Here is a 24,580-nt window from a genome sequence, read left to right on the forward strand (position 1 = left end):
CATCCAGTTGCATATCTAGCTCCTACATCTACATCAATACTCCGCAAGCCACTGTATGGTGCGTGGTGAAGGATACCATGTACCATTACTAGTTATGCCCTCCGCTGTTCCACTCGCAAATAGAACGAGAAAAAAATGACTGTCTATATGCCTCCTTATGAGCCCTAATTTCTCATATTTATCTTCAGTCTCTACGCACAATGTATGTAAGTGGCTGTAGGATCATTCATCAGTCAGCTTCAGGTGCCGGTTCTCTAAATGTTCTCAATAGTTTTCCTCAAATAGAATGTCGTCTTCCTTCCAGGAATTCACGTTTAAGTTCCCGAAGCATCTCTGTAACACTTGCATGTTGTTTAAACCTACCGGAAACAAATCTTGTGGCCTGTCTTTGAATTGCTTCAATATCTTCCTTCAATCCAACCTGGTACGGATTCCAAACATTTGAGCGGTACTCAAGAATAGGGAGCACCAGCATCGTATAAATGGTCTCCTTTACAGGTGAACCACACTTTCCTAAAATTCTGCCAGTAAACCGAAGTCGACCAGTCACCTTCCCTACCACAGTTCTCATATGTTTGTTCCATTTCATATTACTTTGCAACGTTACGCCCAGATGTTTAAACGACTTCACTGTGTCAAGTAGGACACTACTGATATTATATCCAAACATTACAGGTTTGTTCTTCCTACCCATCTGCATTAACTTATATTTTTCCACATTTAGAGCTAACTGCCATTGTCACACCAACTAGAAATTTTGTCTGCAAGTTGTTTTGTATCTTTCTACAATCACTCAGCTTTGAAAGCTTACCGTACACCACAGCATCGTCAGGAAACTACACAGATTGCTGCTCAAGCTGTCCGCCAAATCATTTATGTATATGGAGACTAACCAAGGTCCTATCACACTTCCCTGGGACACTCCTGATGATAGTCTAGTCTCTGATGAACACTCACCATCAAGGACAACATACTGGATTCTGTTACTTAAGAAGTCTTTGAACCACTCACTTATCTCTGAACCTATGCTCATACCTTCGTTAACATCCTGGAATGGGGTACCATGTCGAATCTAGAAATATGGAATCTATCTGTTGCCGATCATCCATAGGTCACAGTATATCATGTGAGAAAAGGGAAGCAGAGTTTCACACAAGTGATAATTTCTAAAACCATGCTGAGTCATGCACATCAGCTTCTCTGTCTCAAGGAAGTTCATTATATTCAAACTGAAAACATGTTAAAGATTCTGCAGCAAACCAAAGTTACTGATATTGGTCTGTAATTTTTTGGGTCTGTTCTTTTACCCTGTTTATATACTGGAGCCACCTGCGCTTTTTACCAGTTGCTTGGAACTTTGTGCTGGGTGGGAGATTCATCATAAGTGCAAACTAGGTAAAGGACCAATGCCATAAGATTCTCTTTGTAAAATCGAAATAGTAACAAAAGTAGTTACAGCTTATCAGATGAATATTTAACTAAAAGTGATAGAAATGTAGGCCTCAGGCCACCCAATTAAGCTAAGAGATCACAGTGCTTTGATCGTGTCTTTTAAGCAGTGTAAAATACTTTACAACTGCTCCAGGTGAATGGCAAATTAGAAACCAGACAGAAATAGTTACAACAGTTAGTCGTAGAAGATAACTAGTGATCACGAAGTCCTGGGTCACAGATTGGATCCCAGCTACTGCTTAAATTTTGAATAAAAGTCACAGACATGCTGTATAAGGAGTCACTGTTGTACTGCCAACTGCCTTGGAAAGAGAGCGGAGGAGCAGACTGAGATTTGGTGCATCCTCCTGCGATTGGAATGGAAAACCGCTACAAACATAAAAAGACTGGATAACCAACAAAAAGGTAACATTGAAAATCTAAAAAGTGAATGCAAAGGATCAATTATATATAGTGGAGGTAAGTAACATGAAATAAAAAGATCAGGTTTCCTGGTCAAATGAATACGGTGTAATATCAGCATCAGCAAAAATTGCTATAACAGGGGGAGGATTCATTACAGATAGGTAAGGAGGTCAAAGAGTTAGTTGCTAGGTTATTCTTATTGGAATTAATGGATTATTTTCATTAGAATCAACAGCAAATAAACACCAACAGCAAAAATTCAGGTATATTCGCTGACGTCACAGCACGAGATGCACACATAAAGTACGTATTGTCATGGGAGCGAGTAATGCAGTGTGTAAAAGAATAATGTAATAATTGTGAGGGACTGGGATGTGATAGTAGGGGCAGGAAAAGTAGTAGTTCTGGGAAAATGTGAACTTTGTAGTAGGAATGAGAGAGGAGAGAGATTGAATTTTGCAATAAATTCACCTACTGATAGTGAATAAACGGTTAAAAAACTGCAAGAGGAGGAGGTATACATGGAAAAAGCCTGGAGACATGAGGAGAGTCCAGCTGGGCTGTATCACGATCATACATAGGTTGCATTATAAGGTGTGCCCAGGAGCAGATATAGACTCGGATCGCAAACTAGTAATGATGAAAAGTAGACTGAAGTTTGAGAATTGGCCCAAAGAATCACAGTAGAGTGAAATGAGGTACTGAGTTGTTATGATGTAAGTTTGATCTTTAAGGGTTTAAATTGTGCGATAATGAATACCATGGCAGGCAGTTCAGTTCAAGAGGTGTAGCCATTTGTAAAAATGACAGTCTCGGAGGTTTGGCAGACAAACATAAGTACAAGGAAGGTAACAGCAAAGCAGCTTTTGAGTTACAGAATAAATACTTGAAATGATAAAAAAACTAAAAAAAGATCATGGAAAGACAGGAATACTGCAGAATAAGTCACTTAGGAATGGAAAATAAGTAGGGAACGAGGGAAGCCAAGGTGAAAAAGCACAAAAAAATGTAAAGAAATTGAAAAGGATACTGTCATTAGAAGGACTGGTTCAGCATATGGAAAGGTCAAAAAATCCCTTTGGTGAAATTAAAACACGGGCATCATCTTTCAGAGTGCAAGAGAAATTCCTTGATGAACACAGAGGAGGGAGCAGATAAATGGAAGGATGACATTAGAAGTCTCTAAAATAGGGAGGAACAGTCTGTTGATTAAGAAGAAACAGAAGTAAATTTGGAAACAAAAAGATCCAGTATTAGAGTTTAACTGAGCTTTGGAAGACTTGCAATCAAATAAGACAGGAGTCGTACATGGCATCCGTCCAGAAATACTAAAATTATTGGTGGAAGTGGCCACCAAACATTTATGGTTGTGTAGGGTCTGTGAGACTAGAGACATATCATCAGAGTTCTGGAAAAGTCATTCACATAGTCCAAAGATGGCAAAGGCAGATAAGTGCAAGAACTATCTCGCAGTCAGCTTAACAACTCGTGCATCTAAGTTGCCACCAAGAATAACATGCAAAAGAATAGAAAAGAAAACTGAGCACCTATTAGATCAGTAACCGCAGCAGAGGGACAGGTCATCATTATGAGTGATAGTGGAAACAAGGCATAAGAAAATTTAGGACATGTTCATAGGATTTGTTGAATTAAAAAAAGCATTCAACAATGTGAAATGGTGCAAACTGTTTAAAAGTCTGAGAAAAATAGAAACAAGGTACAAGGATGGATGGGTTATCGGTTTGTGCATGACAGTGCATGGTACAAATATGTCCCAAAAAGCCTTGTGCAAAAATGTGATTTTCCAGGGGGTCGTATCTCGGCTTCTATTGACGAGAGATATTGATTTGTTTTGATAGCCTTGGGTCTAGTCAGAGTTTGTATACCTTTTGGAAAAACAGGCATGCTGTAGCCTTCCTACAGTACAGGGTCAAAACATAAATACTGCATACTTCCTCCACCCAGGCTAATTGAGAAAATTGCATGGCTCTTTTTCATTACATTTATAGAAGCACAGTTTGTTCGTGGGTGGTTCCTGAGAAAATCCCAAAAAACCTAGATTTTGGATTGGATGGTCACTTCTATCATTCCTATTCATGGCAAATCATTGAAATTAATTTTTTCCACATGTTTTTAAGATGATGGTTTAAGGGAACATTGGAACTTCTTTCAATATCATTATCCGTTACCAAGAGCGAGAGACTTAAAGTTAATGTTCTTGTGCACATAATATTTGGTCTGCAGTGTAAACGTAGTTTTGAGTGGTGTAGTGAACAGTTGGCAAGGGTTCTGAGGTCAACAAACTATGTTTTTATTCAGCATCTTCTCACCAATACAACTTTATTATTTGCTGTCTCTGTATAATGGATACTTTACACCTTTACAAATATGTCCAAAGTGGTACTGCAGTGAGAAAAAGAGCTGAAAAAGCTCTAAACAAGTGTGAAAATAACTAAAAATGACTGCCAAAAATTATGTGAAATTGAAGACTACAAATTCAGTAGAATATGTGTTCACTCTTCTAAGATACAAATTGTAATTGCGATGTTTTTAATGAGCCAAGTATCCAGAAAAATATAAAGCACAGTTTCGTATTAACCTTATATTGTGTGTAGTTAGTTGTTTGTTGGTTATGTGTATCAAGTATATAAATATCAATATAATAGAAGGAAACATTCCACATGGGAAAAATTATATATAAAATCAAAGATGAGGTGACTTACCGAACGAAAGCGCTGGCAGGTCGATAGACACACAAACAAACACAAACATACACACAAAATTCAAGCTTTCGCAACAAACTGTTGCCTCATCAGGAAAGAGGGAAGGAGAGGGGAAGACGAAAGGAAGTGGGTTTTAAGGGAGAGGGTAAGGAGTCATTCCAATCCCGGGAGCGGACAGACTTACCTTAGGGGGAAAAAAGGACAGGTATACACTCGCACACACGCACATATCCATCCACACATACAGACACAAGACATTGATGTCTGCTTGTGTCTGTATGTGTGGATGGATATGTGCGTGTGTGCGAGTGTATACCTGTCCTTTTTTCCCCCTAAGGTAAGTCTGTCCGCTCCCGGGATTGGAATGACTCCTTACCCTCTCCCTTAAAACCCACTTCCTTTCGTCTTCCCCTCTCCTTCCCTCTTTCCTGATGAGGCAACAGTTTGTTGCGAAAGCTTGAATTTTGTGTGTATGTTTGTGTTTGTTTGTGTGTCTATCGACCTGCCAGCGCTTTCGTTCGGTAAGTCACCTCATCTTTGATTTTATATATAAAAGTATATAAATAAGTCGAAATCTATGAATAAACTTTGCTGACCTATAGAATTTCGACACGCAAGTCGCCGAAGTGGTGTCAACTCCAAAAGACATGCGTCAGGCGACCAGTCTACCTGACGGGAGGCCCTAGCCACATGGCATTTCATTTCATTTCACCTACAGAATTCATTTTGTTTAAGCAGTACACCCTGTTGTAGCAGAAAAAAGACAGAAACCAGCAGAAAAACGTTCATTTTGGGGCACAAAAAAGGCAGATATGTTCTTTTTTAAATGTCTGTCAGAAAAGTGGGAAACTAGCTGCATCAGTTCTTAGTCCAGCTTCCTCACCAAAAATTTTGCCATTCGTGCTTTTTGTGCTGAAAGAGTATCAGAGAGATAATGACTGTAGAAGAGAGGAGAGACAGTGCAAATGGGTGAGAGGGGGGGGGGGAGTGAGGTGATGTATGAAGAGAAAAAGTGGCCATGAGAGACAGAGGTGGATGAAGACAATAGTAATGGGAACCAGAGAGAGAGGAGATAGTGATAGTCAGTGAAGGTAAAAAGAGTGAGAGAAGGATAGAGATAGCATTGGGAAGAAAAGAGAGGGGATAGTGGAAACGGAAAATGGATGAATGAAGACCATCCATAGGCTTGGGAATCTGGATCCTCCCAGACCGGTGAACTTTGACATAAATATAGGGCATATTTTGGACTGAAGTTTTAAACATGTTGATATAGGGAAACAGTTAGTTGGAACCCCCAGACTTAATGAGTTGCCGGGGTATGGGAGAAAGTGGCAGTGGGAAAGAAAGACAAAAGGAGATAGTATAAGTGAGAGTGGAGACCGTGGCAGTGGGATTTACTGTAAATCAATGGGAGAAAAAGGAGACAGTGGGAAGGATAAATTTATAGACAGTGGGAGTGAGATGATGATGCTGAGTAAGAAAGCTTAACTACAGAGAGAGACATGTGTAAAAGAATTTAGAATGTTGTACGTTCAAAGAGTGCAAATATGTTTGCGTGACAAAATTTGTGGTGAGGGAGTTGGAATGAGGCAGCTGGTTCCCCACTTTTCTGTTATAGACTTTTAAAGAGGAACACATTCGCCATTTTTATGCTCTGAAAGGAGCATTTTTCTGCTAGTATACAACATGTGCAAGAACGAAGAGGGAATGCTAAGAATGGAAGACCAAGAATGAAGCGCTTGGATTAAAAACGATGTAAGACAGGGAAGTAGTCTTTCACCTCTGTTCTTCAGTGTATATGTTGAAGGCGCAGTGAAGGAAGTACAAGAGAGATTCAAGAAAAGTGTTAAAATTCAGAGTGAAAGTATATCGGTGATAACTGTTAAGATTTGTTTATGGCATACCTATCCCAAATAAGAATGAAAGGATTATTGCAGGACCTGTGGAATGGAGTTAAGTCTGATGAGTACAGAATATGTATTGTGAGTAACCGAAGAAAAACAAGAGTAACGAGTAGCAGAAATGAGATTAGCAATAAACTTAATATCAAGTTTATAACCAAGAAATTTATCACCTTCCACTAACAGTGCCAGAAGATGCTTTTTTTATTTTGTTTGTGCTGTTTGCAGCTGAGGCAGCTATATGAATAAAAGGATTTACTAGTCCTGTAGCTTAGTGGCCAGCTAATGACAATTTAAAAAATAAAAATAAAAAACCACATGGATTGTCACTAAATATTGAAACAGCTGTGAACATTCAATTCAGTATTTCTAGTTGATCATCTTAATCTCCAGCTAAACAATGAAACACAGGAAGTGTATGTTTTGTTCTATGGATTACATTTATTATTTACAGAATCATCTTATAGAGAATCTCTACATACATATATCATCATCAAAACACAGAAACTTCTTAGAAGGATTATACCTGATGGTAGCCCTAGAACACTCTGCAGACATCTTCACAAAAGCATGGTGTTTGGACAATTGTTTCATAAAACACACATTAACGTTTGTTGTCAGTAATAGTATTTCACAAAAATAATGCCAAGAATGATTGTAATACTAATACCAGAACAGACTTTTGCAAAGATGTATAATTGTACATAGAATGCTCAGTGTTCGTGGTGTTCAGTAAATTCTGTGGTTGCTTCAGCTACCACTGTGCAGCATAGTGATGGAATGTTGTAAGTCCCTGGCAGGGAAAATTTTGGCTTAGCCATCAAGAGTGAAAGAATGCAACAAATGCTGATAACAATAATTTGGAATGAAGAACTGAAAGAATTCAAAACATGGTAACTAATTCATAAAGGTATTGCAGTAAATTGCATAGCATTTGTGGATGATTGTCTCATACTTTCTGAAAGCGTGACATATGCAACAGTGCAAGTTAGTTGTCTTTGACAACCAACATGGCAGGCTTAAGAATTTCTGCAGATATACACAGTAGTGAAACCAGATTGCCTGTTTTCTAAGGAATGTCTTGGATTAAATTTCATGCTTGATAAATTAGAAATATTAGAAAGAATTATTATATGGAAAATACTGGGTCTCCAGAACATACAGCATTTTGGAAATTAGGAAGTAACAATGAAATTTATCAGAACATAGGAAACATGTGGGAAAAAGTAAAGAGATCACTATTTTTTGAACATCTTTACACAGAATGGATGACAATAATCACCAAGGAGATCTTCAGATATCTAATGGAAAAAAAATTAACAACCACCTGGATTAAAAAGGTTATGAAAGATTTGGAAAGGACTAACATAAGGGGAGAAGACGAAATTAGTATTGTAAGGAAGAGATTTTTAGGGAAAGGGTTTTAAAACTGGAAGAATTCAAAGGCAGGAGAGCAAAGAAAACTGGCAAAAACTGGTCTGAAGACAGGAAAAGAAAATTGTGAAACAAGGAAGGACTGTGGGAAGAAAAAGAAAGAAAAACAAATGATGAAGGACTGAAATTGGAACATAATCTTCGGATTACCTGTTTACACCTCAATTGTACAAGGCTGTGCCAGACAAATAGGGCAATGTGGGGGGGGGGGGGGGGGGGGCGGCAGTAATCACCTAGCTACCCACAAGGCTAAAATGGAACCTGTGAACTCTTTTGCTTAACTCTGAATGTGATGTGTGTACTGAAGGTTTGTATCAACACCTAACATTATGAGGGCTGTGTAGGTAGTCCTTCTGAAAAAAACCTGTGACTAACTGCAGCATGTGTACACAGTGTGTCCCAATTCCGTTAGGACTGCTTGTGTGAATTTCCCAACTGCAATGCTATCTCAAAACAAATTGTGGTGTTACGATCCTTGGAGTTTCAAAAACAGCTGCAGCAGGCATCCAGGCTGCAAATGTAACAATACACGTCTGACACCTAACGGAAAATGGCTGTGGAGCAGTGAGGCTTCATAAAGTTTGAGTCCTCCAGCATGTGTGAGTGAGAATTCATTCCTCCATGATGACACCCCAGTCTACCAAGCACTGATGACCTCGCTGTTGAGTGTCCTAAGCATACAATCACCACCACCACTACCCAGCCTATAAAGCAACAGTTGCGCGTGAGTTTTTGGCTAGCAGATATATCACAATTCTGGACCACCCACCGTATACAGCAGATTTGACTCCAGCCAACTTCTTATTGTTCCCTAAATTGAAGTTCGCAATGAAAGAATGCTGTTATGATGCAGTAAAGGACATCCAAGAAAATTGTAGTGCGGTACTAAATGCAAGTCCAAAAAAGACTATGGTGACTGTTTCAGACCAATTTTAAAACAAATTCAGCTGTGTTTTGATTGAGGTGGAGACTATTTTGAATAAGTACAGTGATTTTGTGAACATAATCCATGACTCTTATTTTTCATAGCCACATTCCTAATGGAACGGGGACACATTGTGTATGTGCCAGCAAAGCTCTAACAATTCTGCAATGTAATTTGTAACTCTCAGAAGAATAAAATTCATGTACACATATTTACAATACAGATGCAGTTGTATGAATGTTCATGCTGCCAGACAGTTTTTGTGTATGAAATGACATGTTTTTGACGTATGCACACAAGGAAAGATATACTACAAGAAATTGACACTTATTGAAATAAGTGACCACAGGATATGTATGCTCTTTGTTCACAAGGCTCAGAAGGTACCCATGTTGGTGCTGTGTTCCTTGACTTTGTCTGATGCTCAAAGTACTATTGTACAAAATATCAGACGAGCTTTGTGACTGGCTTGAAGAGTTACAGGCAAATAGAATACAACATGTCATTCTTAGTGGAGAAAAATCTTCTTTGGTAGGGGGGTGTAAAAGTAACTAAAGTCATACCCCAAGGGGAGTTTTACAGGACCTTACTGTTTGCAGTATAACTGACTAGTTGATAATGTTGGAAGAAGCTCCTTGAGCAGATTGTGGAGGATTCTGTTACATATAAAGCAGTTACAAGAAAACCTGCAGTGGTCGATGCTTGTTGCTGGGATCAGCAGTTGTTCGTGGCACAAACAAATGTATAATTACAAAGCTGTCGTATAATTTCTGGAAACCCATTCTTTAAATATCTGGGAGTATACCTACGAAGAAATTTAAAGTGAAATGAATACATAAAGCTTACTGTAGGAAGGATAAATGTCAGACTGAGATACATAGAAGAATCGTCAGGAGGATTAGTACATCCACAAAGTCGGTAGCGTACTAAATCCACATCCTGAAAATACTAGAGTACTGCAAGTCTAGGACCCTTTCTAAACAAAATTGATAGATTAAATAGAAGATTCAATGAAGAGCAGTGACTGTTATCACAGGGGCGTTTAGTTTGCATAAAAATGTTAGAGAGATGCTAATTCATCACAGAGTGGTTTATTGTTAGATTTCCAAGGGCATAATTTCTAAAAGAGTCAACCGATGTATTGCTTCATCCTAACTGTATCTCATGAAAAGTTCACGAAAGTAAAATTAGAGAACTCAAGATCACGCGGAGGCTTACCAACAATCTGTCTTCCCACCCACATTTCATGATTGGAACAGGAAAGGGGAGAAGTGACAGTTGTACGTAATTACCCTCAGCCACACCTTATAAGATGGCTAGTGTAGTGTAGCTGTAGCTGTAGATGCAGGCGGGCAGGCAGGCAGGCAAGCAGGCAGGCAGGCATCTTACAGCATACAACACAGAGGGAGGGACAAGGGAGACCATATGTGCAATGTTACCACAATCGATTTTCATTTAATATATAACCAGCTGAAAAGTGCTGCTGTTAGAGAACAAAAAGGTGAATATGCTCACCTTTAAAAGACTGACAGAAAACTGGGAAACCAACTGCCTCAGCCCTCATTCCACTGTTCTCGCCAAAACATTTTTGCATCCTTTTTGCACAAAACGTCCCCAATCCTTTTACCCCATCTCTCTTTGTAGTGAAGCCTTCATTCTTGGTATCTACCTCTCACTACCACAGTCTGTTGCCTCTCTCACAGTCTTTTCCTCCCATTGTCACTCTCTCCTGTCTATCCCACTGCCAGTCGTCATCCCTTTCTTATCCTCTTCCTTACCGGTCTCCTCTGCCACTTTCACTGTCTCTCTCTGCACCATTGCCATTTACTTCGTCCTTTTCTTTTTCTCTTCCATTGCCACTGGCTCCTTCTCTCTCATTTGCAGTTTGGTGTGTTTCTCTTTGACCACCATTGTTTCCTCTTCACACATGTCCTTTGGGGTGGTTTGCTCGGGTTTTGACCTCTACACTGTGAAACTTTAACATGTGGGCATAGGGGATGGCGAAAGATACGGTAGGCAAATGTTTTTGTGAGTTTGCAAGTTCAGGTGGGGGATTCCAGAACCAGCCCCCACCCCCTCCAAAGCCTGTGTATGGTCTCTCCACTCATCACTCTTTCATTTCCATTGCCTTGCTCCCAGGGCAGCTATCTCCATCCACCCCCCCCCCTCTCTCTCTCTCTCTCTCTCTCTCTCTCTCTCTCTCTCTCTCTCTCTCCCTCTCTCCCCCCCCTCCCCCCGCTGTCCGTTTTCTCTCCTGGCTGGCTCCTACCCTCCCTCCGCTACCACTGACCAACACTATCTCCTCTCCCTTTGTCTCCCATTACAGTTGTCTTCATCCAGGTCTTTCTCTTTCACTGCCTCTTTCCCTGTCGCACAGTCAGTCTCCTCTCATTTTGGCTGCCACTGGGACTATCTTCTCATTCTTCCACAATTACTGTCTCTATGCTGCTCTTTCAGTACAAAAAAGTGAATATGTTTCACATGCTAAAAGTTTTAGTGGGGAATGAGGATTGAGGCAACTGGTTCTCCACTTCCCCATCAGTCTTTTGAGGAGGACCATGTTCGCCTTTTTTGTGCTCCAGCAGGAGCTTTTTTAGCTGGTTCCTTTCTTTCCCCTGTTAAACAAACTTTGGAGAATGGCTGCTTAGAAGAATATCAGACCTAGGAAACTGGCCATTTGCGCCCTTATTTGAAGTATTACTAGCACATATGAAATTTATATATCTTAAAAGTGTAATACATACAAGTTCAAGATTTATTTTTAGATTGCAAATTTTGGAATGGTGATGACAGGAAGTATAATTATCCTTAAAAAAAAGCATGATGGTAGTTCCTGAGCAATTTCTACCTCTTGAGCTTGCTCATTTGACAGATGTGACACATTTGTAGCAGAATTACAGCAAATTGCAAAACCTAATGAGTACGCACAAAAATAGGTCAGTTAGGTCATATTGACTCAGCCATTTGCAACAGTAGTGTTATGTTTGCTAATGTTTATTTTGAAATTGATAACAGAAGGCAGCAACAATCAAGGGACAGGTAAGGAGATGTCCATACATTGTTCTCATACCCAATGTTTCCAGTTTGCGAGTGATAGATGGCTTGCATGTCAATAAAATTGTGGCCCGGCCTATGCTTGGGCACGACCAAAACACAAAATTGTGGCCTGATTTAATAGGAGGTTGTGCTGCTTTGCTTACTTAAAATGAATTCTGTAGGTCAGTAAAGCTTTGACACTTTATATACATTAACACATTTACATGCTTCGACAAATATAAACGAGAAATAAGTATATAATATACTGTCAACACAAAATTGTCTCCCATCCAATGCAAGTTCACGTTACACTACTACACCTAAAAGTCTACAACATTTTTAGGCTCCACTTACAGTATACCAAAAAAATACAATGTTCACTTTGCAAGAATAAAGAATTTCATATGACGATTTTTTTTTTGTAAAATGCGTACACTGCCAGGTTGAATAATTTCCAGGTAAAGACAGTCTGTATAGGTGTGAAGTGCACATTGTACAGGTACAGCACATCATCAAAGTTTCAACACTAAAAAAGTGGTGCCCACTGTACAGAGACAGCCCATCATCAAATTTTCTTTGGAAAAAAAGTAGTGACTAAAAATGACGTCAGAACGGTTTCAATGACTCCAGAACCCTTGCCCCATGTGTTCACCATGTCAATTAAAACTATATATATGCCTCAGACTGGATATTATGTGCATAATTATGGTAACTTTCAACCTCTGGATCTCTGTAACGGATAATGTTATCAAAAAAGTTCCATTGTTCCCTGAGCATCATCATCTTCAAAACATTTGGCAAAAATTTTGACGATTTGTCATGAACAGAAATTACGGAAATGACCATCATTGCAATAGGTACTTTTGGTAGTCAAAATGAAGGCTTCTTTGAGATTTTCTCAGGAACAACCTGTGAACAAATTGTGCTTCTATAAGCGGTCTAAGGCCCACGCGAGACCATACGTATTACGAAAGAACCACCCCCTATGCTCAATTAACCTGGGCTGGAAGAAATGCAAAGTGTTTAAATTTTGATCCTGTACTGTAAGATAGCTACAATATATCCGTTCTTCAGACAGTTATGCAGATTTTTGCATGACCCAAGGTGATCCAAAACACTTAATCCTTTATCTCTGTGATCAATAGAGCCTGCGACATGGTCATGTGAAAAATGGCATTTTCCCACCACACGGCTTTTTGGAATGCATTGGTACTGTGCTCTGTCATGCATGGATTAAATAGGGTGCATCAGTCAACCAATTAAAATCTTGTCTCCATGTGATGTAACATATCAAACAAATTGATGTGTACCACACAATGTCTAGCAGTGCATTTAGTGCTTGCTTTGCATCAGTCAACATAAAGTCAATCCATCTTTAATGCATTTAACACAGGTTAAATCATATTTGTGGTGAAAACAATTTTAGAAACATAAATTTTGTAATCGTCTGTAATTTAAAACAATCCATGTGTGAAACACACCCACGTCACTATGTGGCATGCTGATGAATGACATTTACTACATTAATTAGCACAGCTGCTTGAATAAAAAAGTACTCGGGTTTCCATCAGTGTCAAGTTATTAAAATTTCAAGAGATTTTGGCCAAGCACTGCTTGGCCAATTTAAAGTGCTATGATTGTCAGTGGAATGTTGGTATGCCCCTTTTATATACTAAGTAGTCAGTTGTGATGTCACTGGTGCCTAGGGCATTGCCATACACAGGTATATATTGGCTTGGCATTTGATGCGCTCACTTCAACCACATTATTGCTGGATCCCATGCTGTGCTGAGCTGAAGACCACCATCTCTATTTAATGTATTATCAGTGATTTCAATTTCAATGGCTTCTTTAATTACACAATCCTAGAAGCTGTTTGTTGTCAAATTTTATTCGGTGTCTGGTTTCTAAAGAATGCTAAGCTAAAGCAATTTCTTAGGGTAGCATAAGTGATAAAACCTCTCATGTTCCTTTCTGCATTGCTCTTTGGTGTGTAAAGTTTGTTCAGCATAAGACTGGCTACACTCACAAGGTATCTTGTAGACACCTGGTGTTCTGAGACCTGCTGCATATTTAACTGGTCTTAGTAATTGTTGGATTTTTGTTGGAAGTCTGAAGATTGATTTGATCTTGCCATTTCAGCAGGCAGCTTGCCCAACATGGACCCAGAGAACAGCAAGAAAGCAAGTTTCTTTTCGTGCTCCTCATCAGTGGTCTTGTTGTGAGAGTCGTAAACTAAATTGCTTCATTTATTTGATCAATGTTGCAGCCATTGTTCATGAATACTTTGTGTAGGTAGCTCAGCTCATGGGACGCAGGTTATCAGCATCCGATATTCTTGCATGACACACCAATGTTTGTAAAACATTGCGCTTCTGTGCTGGTTGGTGATGGCTGATGGCATGCAAGTACAGATCGGTGTGGATTGGTTTTTTATAGATGCTGTGGCCAAGGCATCCATTTTGTTTGCGGTGGACTAGAACATCATGGAAGGGTAATACATCATATAATGGATGTTACTGTTAATGCCATTGAAATGTTGCAAGAACTCAAGTTTCTGAAGTCCATGGGGTCAAATAACGAGCGTGTTGTCAGCATATCGAATGAACGACTAGGCTTTAATAGCACTATGTCTAAGGCAATATCCTCTAAATGTTCCATGAAGAGTGTTGCAACAGCTGGAGTTAACAGGCTACGTATTGCAGCACCATCCATCTGATCACAATATTGGCCATTGTACAGAAAATAAGATTATGTAAGAGTGTGCCAAAATAGCCTGACCACATCACTTACAACACAGTAACGAAAGTATTGTAGTCCTTCCTGCTGACAAGGGGAATGCAGCTGTAATTATGGAATAATACGTGGACTGTGATATGAAGATCTACGTGCTACTAGGTAATGTACTTATCAGAAACTCGTTAGCAACCAAACATCAAGGATAATAAGAAAGACATTTGAACTTCTCAAGCGCTATGCGGTGGAAGACCATATGTTCAAAAACTTTCTCCTACAGGCACATAGACCACTTACTGCTTATACTTTACTGAAGATCTAAAAGGACGGGACGCCATTCCGCCTTATTATATCCACCGTTGGTTCACCAATGTACAAGCTGGCAAAGTACTTGGCCAATCTCCTCGCGCCACATCTGGGGCACTGTGAACATCATATTAAAAATTCAGCAGATTTTTTGAACCAGATCAACCATCTTTGACTTAGTGAGGGTGACATCATATTAGTTTTGTTGTGGTGGCACTGTTTACAGATGTGCCTTTCAAAGACGGTTTGGACCTAGTATCCCAGTTGTTCGTAAGTGAAGTGGTCAAGCCATTTAGACACACACTTGTATCTTCTTATTTTCTGTACAGTGGTCAGTGTTACTATCAGACAGATGGTGTTGCAATGGGTAGCCCGTTAGCTCGAGCATGTTGCAAACCTCTTCACAGAGAATTCCAGGGATATTGCCTTAGACACAGCACTGTTGTAGCCTAGTTGTTTCTTTCAGTACATTGATGACATGTTAGTCACTTGGCCCCATGTATGTGATGATCTCAACAAGTTCTTGGAACTCCTCAACAGCATTAACAGTAACATCCAGAAGGTAGAAAAAGAAGATGCATTGCCCTTCCTCAACATACTAGTCCACTGTAAACGAAATGGCTGCCTTGACCATAGCATCTATAGATAAACCACCCACACCAAACTGTACTTGCATGCCATCAGCCATCATCACCTGGCACAGAGGTGCACTGTTTTACAAACATTGGTGCACTGTGCAAGAATGGTATCAGATGCTGATAACATGCCCCATGAACAGATCTACATGACTCAGAACAAGACCATCAACGAGATGATGGAAAGTAAACTTGCTTTCTTAATGTTTTGTGGCTCTGTGTTGGGCAAGATAAGCCACCCGCTGAAATGACACAAAGATCATGTCACTCTTCAGACCGCCAAAAAAATCCGTCAATTACTGATATCAGTTAAAGATGCAGTAGGTCTCAGACCACTGGGATATACAAAATACCTTGAGAGAGTGACCAGTCGTATGTAAGACAAACAGTAAGCACTGTGGAACAACGCAGGAAGGAGCATGAGAGGTTTTATAGCCTGTGCTACCCTGAGAAAACTGCCTTAGCTGAGCATGCTGTAGAAAACGGACACTGGATAAAATTTGATGAAACGTCTGTTGCGACTCGCGCAAACAGCTTCAGGGATTGTGCAATTAAAGTATCCATTGAAATAAAGGTCACCAATAGCACTCTAAACAGAGATGGCCGCCTTCAGCTCAGCACAGCGTGGGATCCAGCGATTGCGTGGTTGAAGTGGGCACATTGAACGCAGAGTCGGCATAGGTCCTTATACGGCAATGCAGCGGGCACCAGTGACATCACAGCCAGCAACTAGTGTATATATGGGGTATGCCAGCAGCCCATGGCAGTCATGCCACTTGACAATGGCCAAGGAGAGCTTGACCAAAATCTCATGTAATATTAATTACTTGACGCATGTGCAAAGACAAGAACTTTTTGTTCGATGTTACTGCTGCAAGACTGCATTTTTACAAGCGAAGTACTCGTTTTTAATTTTTATGGGGTGATTTCAATATGATCCTTAATTATTAAATGTTGCTCTTTGAAACTTACTTCAAAATATCTCCTCCTCTTCAAACTTTAGATTCATCCATTGGGAACCTCAGCACTCCATTTATGAGGAACTGATAATAGGGCCACTTGTTCTGGTAATTAGGGCTGCTTGTACTGATAAGAATAGCATGAGCTGTCTTTGGTAATAAGATCTGTACATGCTGATTTTGTGTACAAATGGAATACACATTTGAAGTTTTCGTAGTGACTGATTTATTAATGAACATACTACTGTGAAAATGATTTTTTAAGTACTTTCGCAAGGAAATTTATTATGTAATGATATTCTGTATGATGAAAGTGAAGGAAAAAAAAAATGTGGGCAGGGTTTGAATCTGTACCACTAGCATGGTAGCTGTGAAACTTAGCCCTTGCAGTATGCGTGATCATTCTAAAGATGATTGACATTATGGATATAAAAGGTACACGTAAAACTTAAGACTGATTTTGTCAGAAGCTAGGGGCTGTCAAATGAAAAGCCGATATTAAGACACTCAGACAGATTACTCTGCAAAATACGAAAGGCTTATCAAAATCCATGATTAACAGGTCTGATGGTCCCCTTCTCAGTTGTAACTGGCTAACCTACGCAAGTGGGGCTCTGTCTGGGTGGACGAATGATTCCCTAGCATCTTGTAGGGCCAAAACGGTTCACAATAACAACAAAGTTAAAACTCCAGTGGAAGGGGTAGGCTACTGTATTGTTTTCTTACCCACTCCCAACATGCAGAAAGCCCACCTGGCACATCTATTTCAGTCATGAATCACAGTAACAGAACAATGCCAGTTCATAATAATACTCGAGAGAATATCCCTGTTTTATGTACAAAAGCTTGTGGAGGGAGTTGCTGGTGTTCAGTGGACTGTTCTTCCTCGTCCACCCCACAGCCCGCATCTTGCACTTTTGATTTCCATCTGTTTGGCCCAGTGAAGGATACACTCCATGGGAAGCAGTAAATGGCTGATGGGAGGTTATCGATGTAGCAAGATGTTGGCTCCATCATCGAGCAGTAGGGTCGTACCATGTGGGCATATAGCCCCTCCCAGTAAAGCTATCGGACTGAAAGGAGATCATGTTAAAAGAAAGGGTTTTGTAGCCAGAAGAGTGGGGAATAATATGGTGTATTGGAATCCTGAATAAAACAATGGGGTTTTCAGAAGCAAGTTTCGCATTACTTAATGAATGCCCCTCGTACTTTTGTTTTGCCATTCCACTTATAAGTTAATTGGGGTCCAAATACATAAGATCGCTACTTGATATGATGACTTTGTTTTAACTGAGGGTGTTGTGCATTTCAACAACTGTAGAATATGTCCAAGTCTTTTGCTGTGCTGTAATGTAGGCATTTCACTGGATGTCATTGTCTCTATTAGCAGGGTGCCATTCCATAACCTTTTAACAGACTTACGAAATGAATGCTTCTAAAAGTCTTGTGTGTAGAGCATGACATGAATGCTTCTAAAAGTCCTGTGTCGTATATTGATACTTACGAAATGCTCTACACATTATATAAGTAATGCCAAATCCAATGTGGTGGCTTAAATCATTTTAACCCTTATCCATGTAGATGGTCCATCACTGAGCCCAGTTGATATTTGGTTTTGAAATGAAAGCAGCTGATGGTCAGACATGGATTTTATACATATTTGCAGAAGTCTGGGCTATTCAAATAACGAATAGAGGCAAGTATTATGATCGTGGAAGTTTTTGTAAACTAGAAGCCCTTTGGTTCTGCTTGTGGATGACAGCATCCTTATGTTTTCTACTCACTGATGCTTTATCTGCTGTAACAGTACTTAAAAATTGCAGCATCAGTTTGACAGAAAACCCTGCTGCATACATGATTATTAAACTGCTGGAACTGTTGCGTGAAGTAGGCCATTCCATTAATTTCTCCTGGGTAAAATCGCACTGTGGGCTCCGTGGCTCCTATTAGCCAAAGAACCTGCTGTGACAGGGTGTACTACTTAGACTGCAATTTCATGAATGGATTACCAATAAGTTCTACACAGAGGCATGATAGAAGAATGGCAACATGAATGAGAGGAAACGACGACACAAAGATGAGAAGTATGCAGTGATTTACCTGTCAGTCCCCTGTTCCACAAAATCTCATACAAATTCAGTGCCTAGGCACCTTGCCTGTCTAACAGCCAGACTCAGTATTTAACCATGGATGTCTCTGTAAACAACTTTACATATTGCACATCATAGGTACATTTTTCTGCTCAGTTGGAGAGGAGGATGACGCAGATCACCTATTCTTTGGGCGCCCCGGACTACGTGAAATACTACAATCCTTTAACCACAACTTTCAAAGCTTATTCATCCATTGCCAACCTACATGATTGCTTTGTTAGCAACATAGGATCACCGACTTTCACACATTATGTACAGATTCACTGTTGCTGCAAGTATTCACTTCAAAAATGAACATATTACTGACAATGGACTGCACAAAAGCGTTCTACAATGGTTACATTACAACTCTAATTTTCTATCAATACCTATATATTTTATCTTAAGTATGAGCTGGTTGTGTTGTGTAAACCAAAGGCCAGTAAATTATATTTAAAAAATACTTTTAATGTCCATTAGAAGATCAGAGTTGGAGTGAATCTGTAATAAAGGTAATGGGGGAGGGAACTATCGTACTGTGATTCTACTTCTACATCTACATCTATACTCTACAAATTGCCGTGAGATGCATGGCGTAGGGTACACCCCATTGTCCGTGTTATTAGGGTTTCTTTCCGTTCCATTGATTTATCGAATGTGGGAAGAATGACTCAATTCTTTTGTGTTTGTAGTAATGGTTCTAATCCTGTCCTCATGATCTGTATGTGAGCAATAAATCGGGGATTGTAGTATATTTCTGTAGTAACCATTTAATAAAGCCACTTCTTGAAACTTTATTAATAGACTTTCTTGGAAAATCTTATGTCCATCCTCAAGAGTCTTCCAGTTCAGTTCCTTCAGTATCTCTGTGTGACACTCCCACACACAGATCAAACAAACCTGTGATAATTCGTGCTGCCCTTCTCAGTATACATTCAATATCCCCTGTTAGTTCTATTTGGTATGTGTTCCACACACTTGAACGATATTCTAGAACTGGTCACATGAGTGATTTGTAAGCAATCTCCTTTGTGGACTTGTTGCGCTTCCCCAATATAGTGTCAATGAACCAAAGGCTACCACCTCCTTTACCCACAACTAAGGCTGTGTGATCATTCCACTTCGTAGCCCTACAAAGTGTTGCACCTGGGTAATTGTATGAGTTGGCCAATTCCGACATTGACTCATTGATATTATAGTTGTAGGATACTAAGTTTTTTTTTAAATTCATTTTATGAAGCAAACAATTTTATATTTCTGAATGTTTAAAGCAAATTGCCAGTCTCTTCCTCATGATGACTTCAGATAAAGTGCCTGACCCATAAGGGATGTTTCTTTCATATTTTTCCTTTAGGCCATGTTTAAGTGTGATTGATTTCCAAAGTTTTGATTGATTGTTGATATTAATTTAATTGGAAGATCGGCTGCTTTTCTCTCCCCTTGCCCCCCCCCCCCCCTCCCCAAGTGTGTGTGTGTGTGTGTGTGTGTGTGTGTGTGTGTGTGTGTTCCATCTAAAGTGTTGTGTTGAGATCACGATGGTGTCATCAATCCGAAGGTTGGTGTGAACACCACAGTACTTTACTAGACATGGCCGTATTGGAGTTGGTGTAGTGTTGCCTGCCTCTGAGATTGAAACTTCTGCAAAATAGCCAATTAAATGAGGGATCTGCAGTGTAACATGATGGCAAACCATGGCTCAACACAATGCATCATAATGGTAAAATTGCGTAGTTATTCAGAAATAGTGCCAGATGTGAATGGAGAATGCGGCAGCTTAAAAATACTACAGAGAGTCATACAGTTTAATGTTCATGAAATAAGGTGACCTCATCACTGTTGTTAGATGCCGTCAAAACAATAAAAGTATTTTATTTTCCAGTACCCCAGAAGATCATTGATACAAGAACATTTACGAGACCTAAGAAGCGTGTCAGCCGTCCTGCTCTGGAGACGATGTTGGAAGTACCAATTATGGAAAACCGCCAATTATTATCATCTCCTTGGTTTGCAAAGAACAATCTGTTGTCTTTGCGAGACAACATAGATGATGTCACTATATCATTTTCATCTGACGCTGACATTACAAATAAAACTCTGTGTAAAAGTGTTTCTCCAAGCATAAATTCATCTCCTCATATATCTGGTGTGCAGGTAAGACTATTAAGTAGCTATTTTTGTTTATGATAAACCAAGGCAAAACAATTACTGTAGTGCCACAGAATAAATTAGAGATATACTCAATTAATATTAAAACTACACCATCTTTTTATTATTTGCATTGCACTCCTTCAGGAACAGCTATATTATAATAAAATTAAATTCCTCGCATATTAACAATTAATGGAAACTTATTTAAAAGCTTTTTTCTCCTAGCTTGTGCACCATCTCTTGGATGACATTTTAAACTATGTTCTTAAAATCTGTTCAAAACCTTATTGTACTGCAGTGAGTTTTGACAGTTTACAACTGAAGTAAAATATGTATGTTACGCTATAAATAAAGGACTATGTCAAAATAGTTTTGAAAAAATTGCAATATTTATTTAAGCATTGTTGAGTCACCATTTTATTCCATTTGTGTGTGAAACAATTAAATTAGGACACAAGTAATTTATGATCAAGATATGGGGCAATATTCTTTGGATGTAGCAACTTTCATTACTGGCCTACTACACATAGCCAGTTCTGTTCCTTACATGGTTGGACATAAACAGTTTTGCCACAGCCTTTTATTAAACTGTAAACAAAAAGCTCACTCCTTTATTTCAGGAACCCTATTAATTAACCAAAATTGAATTCCTTCCTGTGTGTTTCAGTTCAGCTGTACAATATGTTTAAGAACTAGAGCCAGATATACCTGTTAGGTAACAAATATTGGATAGTTGATTTACATATTTTAAATCATTTGTTCCTTATATGCTTCATTTTGTTTCACACAAGTTGTCAGAATAATTTACATCCATTCCAACTGTGTTGTCATTGGCTTATTTTTATTTGCTTTCCAATTCGCTTCATCTCTCATTTCTTACACTCTTTTCCAGGAGTAGAGTCCACACTTACATTCGTCTTTGAATTTTTTAAATCAACTATAAGAATGATGTTACTTGTAGCATTATGCAAACAGCACTGATTATTGGAGACGCTTCCAATCTGACAACCACAATGTCTGTTTACACAATAATGCATGTAGCCTACACCTAATCTAAGTTTGCCAACACTCACTACCCAAATGCCAATTCTGGAACGTTTTTAAAAAGTAACTTTTTAAAAAATAACCCAACGTCAACTAACATTTTAAATCAACAATAATTTTAAAGTGTCGAAATTTTCAAATACATGTGGTCAGTGCTGATACAGAGCCTGTAGCTGATTTTATATGGGACATGGCCAGTTTCATTTCTTACATGCAAGGAACATGGACAGTTTTGTTAATAATGGCCAATTTTAAAGCTGCTTTCGAGGTACTTACGGTTAGTTTTGTTGAATGAAGGTATTGCAAGATAGTCATTGCTACCAGTAGAATCAAAATTCATTCCTAACCTTTTTTAGTGGACATAGCCAGTTTTGATTCTAGCCCCCCCTCAGTTCTGTTATATCACTGGTAACATACTTTAAAGCTTAATATCATGTATACCTCATGTCCAGTATTGCATGTTATATACACTGTGTGATCAAAAATATCAGCACACCTGGCTGAAAATGACTTAAAAGTTCGTGGCACCCTCCATCGATAATACTGGAATTCAGTATGGTGTTGGCTCACCCTTAGCCTTGATGACAGCTTCCACTCTCACAGACATATGTTCAATCAGGTGCTGGAAGGTTTCTTGGGGTATGGCAGCCCATTCTTCATGGAGTGGTGCACTGAAGAGAGGTATCGATGTCGGCTGGTGAGGCCTGGTACGAAGTCAGCGTTCTGAAACATCCCATAGGTGTTCCATAGGATGCAGGTCAGGACTCTGTGCAGGCCAGTCCATTACAGGGATGTTATTCTTGTGTAACCATTCCACCACAGGCTTTGCATTATGAACAGGTGCTTGATTGTGTTGAAAGATGCAATCGCCATCCCTGAATTGCTCTTCAACAGCGGGAAGCAAGAAGGTGCTCAAAACATCAATGTAGGCCTGTTCTGTGATAGTGCCATGCAAAACAGCAAAACAACATGAGAAACACCACCACCTCTGAATTTTACCATTGGCAGAACACATACTGGCAGATGACATTTACCAGGCATTTGTCATACCCACACCCTGCCATCGGATCGCCACGTTCTGTACCTGATTCGCCACTGCACACAACGTTTTTCTTCTGTTCAATCGTCCAATGTTTATGCTCCTTACACCAAGTGAGGTGTCATTTGGCATTTATCAGTGTGATGTGTGGCTTATGAGCAGCTGCTTGACCATGAAATCAGCTTTATAACCTCCCACCTAACTGTCATAGTACTTGTAGTGGATCCTGATGCAGCTTGGAATTCCTGTGTGGTGGTCTGCCTATTACGTATTATGACCCTCTTCAACTGTTTGCAATCTGTCAGTCAACAAATGAGGTTGGCCTGTACGCTTTTGTGCTGTGTGTCCTTTCAAGTTCCCTTTTCTGTATCATATCGGAAACAGTTGACCTAAGGGTGTTCAGGAGTGTGGAAATCTCGCGTAGAGACATATGATACAAGTGACACCCAATCACCTGACCACATTCGAAGTCAATGAGTTCCACAGAGCGTCCCATTCTGCTGTCTCACGATGTCTAGTGACTACTGAGGTCACTGGTATGGAGTACATGGCAGTAGGTGGCAGTGCAACACACCTACTATGAAAAATGTATGCTTTTGGGGTTGCCCGGATACTTTTGATCATATAGTGTGTCTAGTTAATGCTGTGGAAACAATCAGCATATAAACAAAGACAAGTGCATTGCACATCAGAGCCGTGGTATTACATGTAAGTAACATCTAATTTTCAAATTCTTTGTGTATGGTACAACAGAATTAGGTATCCATGCTACGTCAGTTTGTAAACCAGATGGGGTATATTGAACTGTCAGTGTTAAGTGATTAGTAGTATCGAAGTGCATATGTGGAACGCCAAACTATTTCATTATTTTGTTATATTATTATATTATATTATATTATTATATCTAAAAACAAAGATGATGTGACTTACCAAACGAAAGCGCTGGCAGGTTGATAGACACACAAACAAACATACACACAAAATTCAAGCTTTCGCAACCAACGGTTGCTTCATCAGGAAATAGGGAAGGAGAGCGAAAGATGAAAGGATGTGTGTTTTAAGGGAGAGGGTAAGGAGTCATTCCAATCCCGGGAACGGAAAGACTTACCTTAGGGGGAAAAAAGGACAGGTATGCGCGCGCGCACACACACCCATCCGCACATACACAGACACAAGCAGATATTTGTAAAGGCAAAGAGTATATTATCATTACGTACACTCAGGTTATCCAAAGGAAAAAAAAAACTTGTTGACAATATTATGGAAATGAGATACTAGATACGATATTGCAAGTAGAATTTGACAGAGCTTTAAGACAAAAGAAGGCTCACGGAATTGACAAAATTTCCTGAGAATTATTCAGATCCTAGAGAGATAACGCTATGCTCCCAGTGTGCAGGATAAATGAGGTAAGCAAAATACCCTCAGACTTCAACAAGACTGTAATAATTCCAAAGAAGGCCAGTGCTGACAGGTGTGAATATTACCAGACCATCCATTTAACAAGGCACGGTTGCAAGATAGTGACATGAATTATTTATAGAAGAATGAAAAAAGTAATAGCTGATCTTGGGAAAGATGCAGCATTTTTTCCCTTCCGTGCTGCATGTCTATCCTCTTGCTAATGTTTTTCCCCTCCCTTGAGAACATGTCTGGGAATGTTGGGCATTGTCTGTCACAGACATAAGAACAGTCTCACCTTCAT

General features: G+C 39.5%; 1 protein-coding gene across 2 annotated transcripts in view; it reads left to right on the forward strand.

The window, feature by feature from the left end:
• Positions 1–24,580, forward strand: part of LOC124621968 — a 168,504-nt gene that overhangs the window by 15,674 nt on the left and 128,250 nt on the right. For both annotated transcript variants that reach the window (XM_047147501.1, XM_047147502.1), the window contains exon 3: positions 20,524–20,795. In XM_047147501.1, the coding sequence (XP_047003457.1) occupies positions 20,524–20,795 (272 nt within the window). The remainder of the gene's footprint in view (positions 1–20,523; positions 20,796–24,580) is intronic.

Source organism: Schistocerca americana, chromosome 7 (genome assembly GCF_021461395.2).
Source record: "Schistocerca americana isolate TAMUIC-IGC-003095 chromosome 7, iqSchAmer2.1, whole genome shotgun sequence".
In the NCBI taxonomy this organism is placed as follows: domain Eukaryota; kingdom Metazoa; phylum Arthropoda; class Insecta; order Orthoptera; family Acrididae; genus Schistocerca; species Schistocerca americana.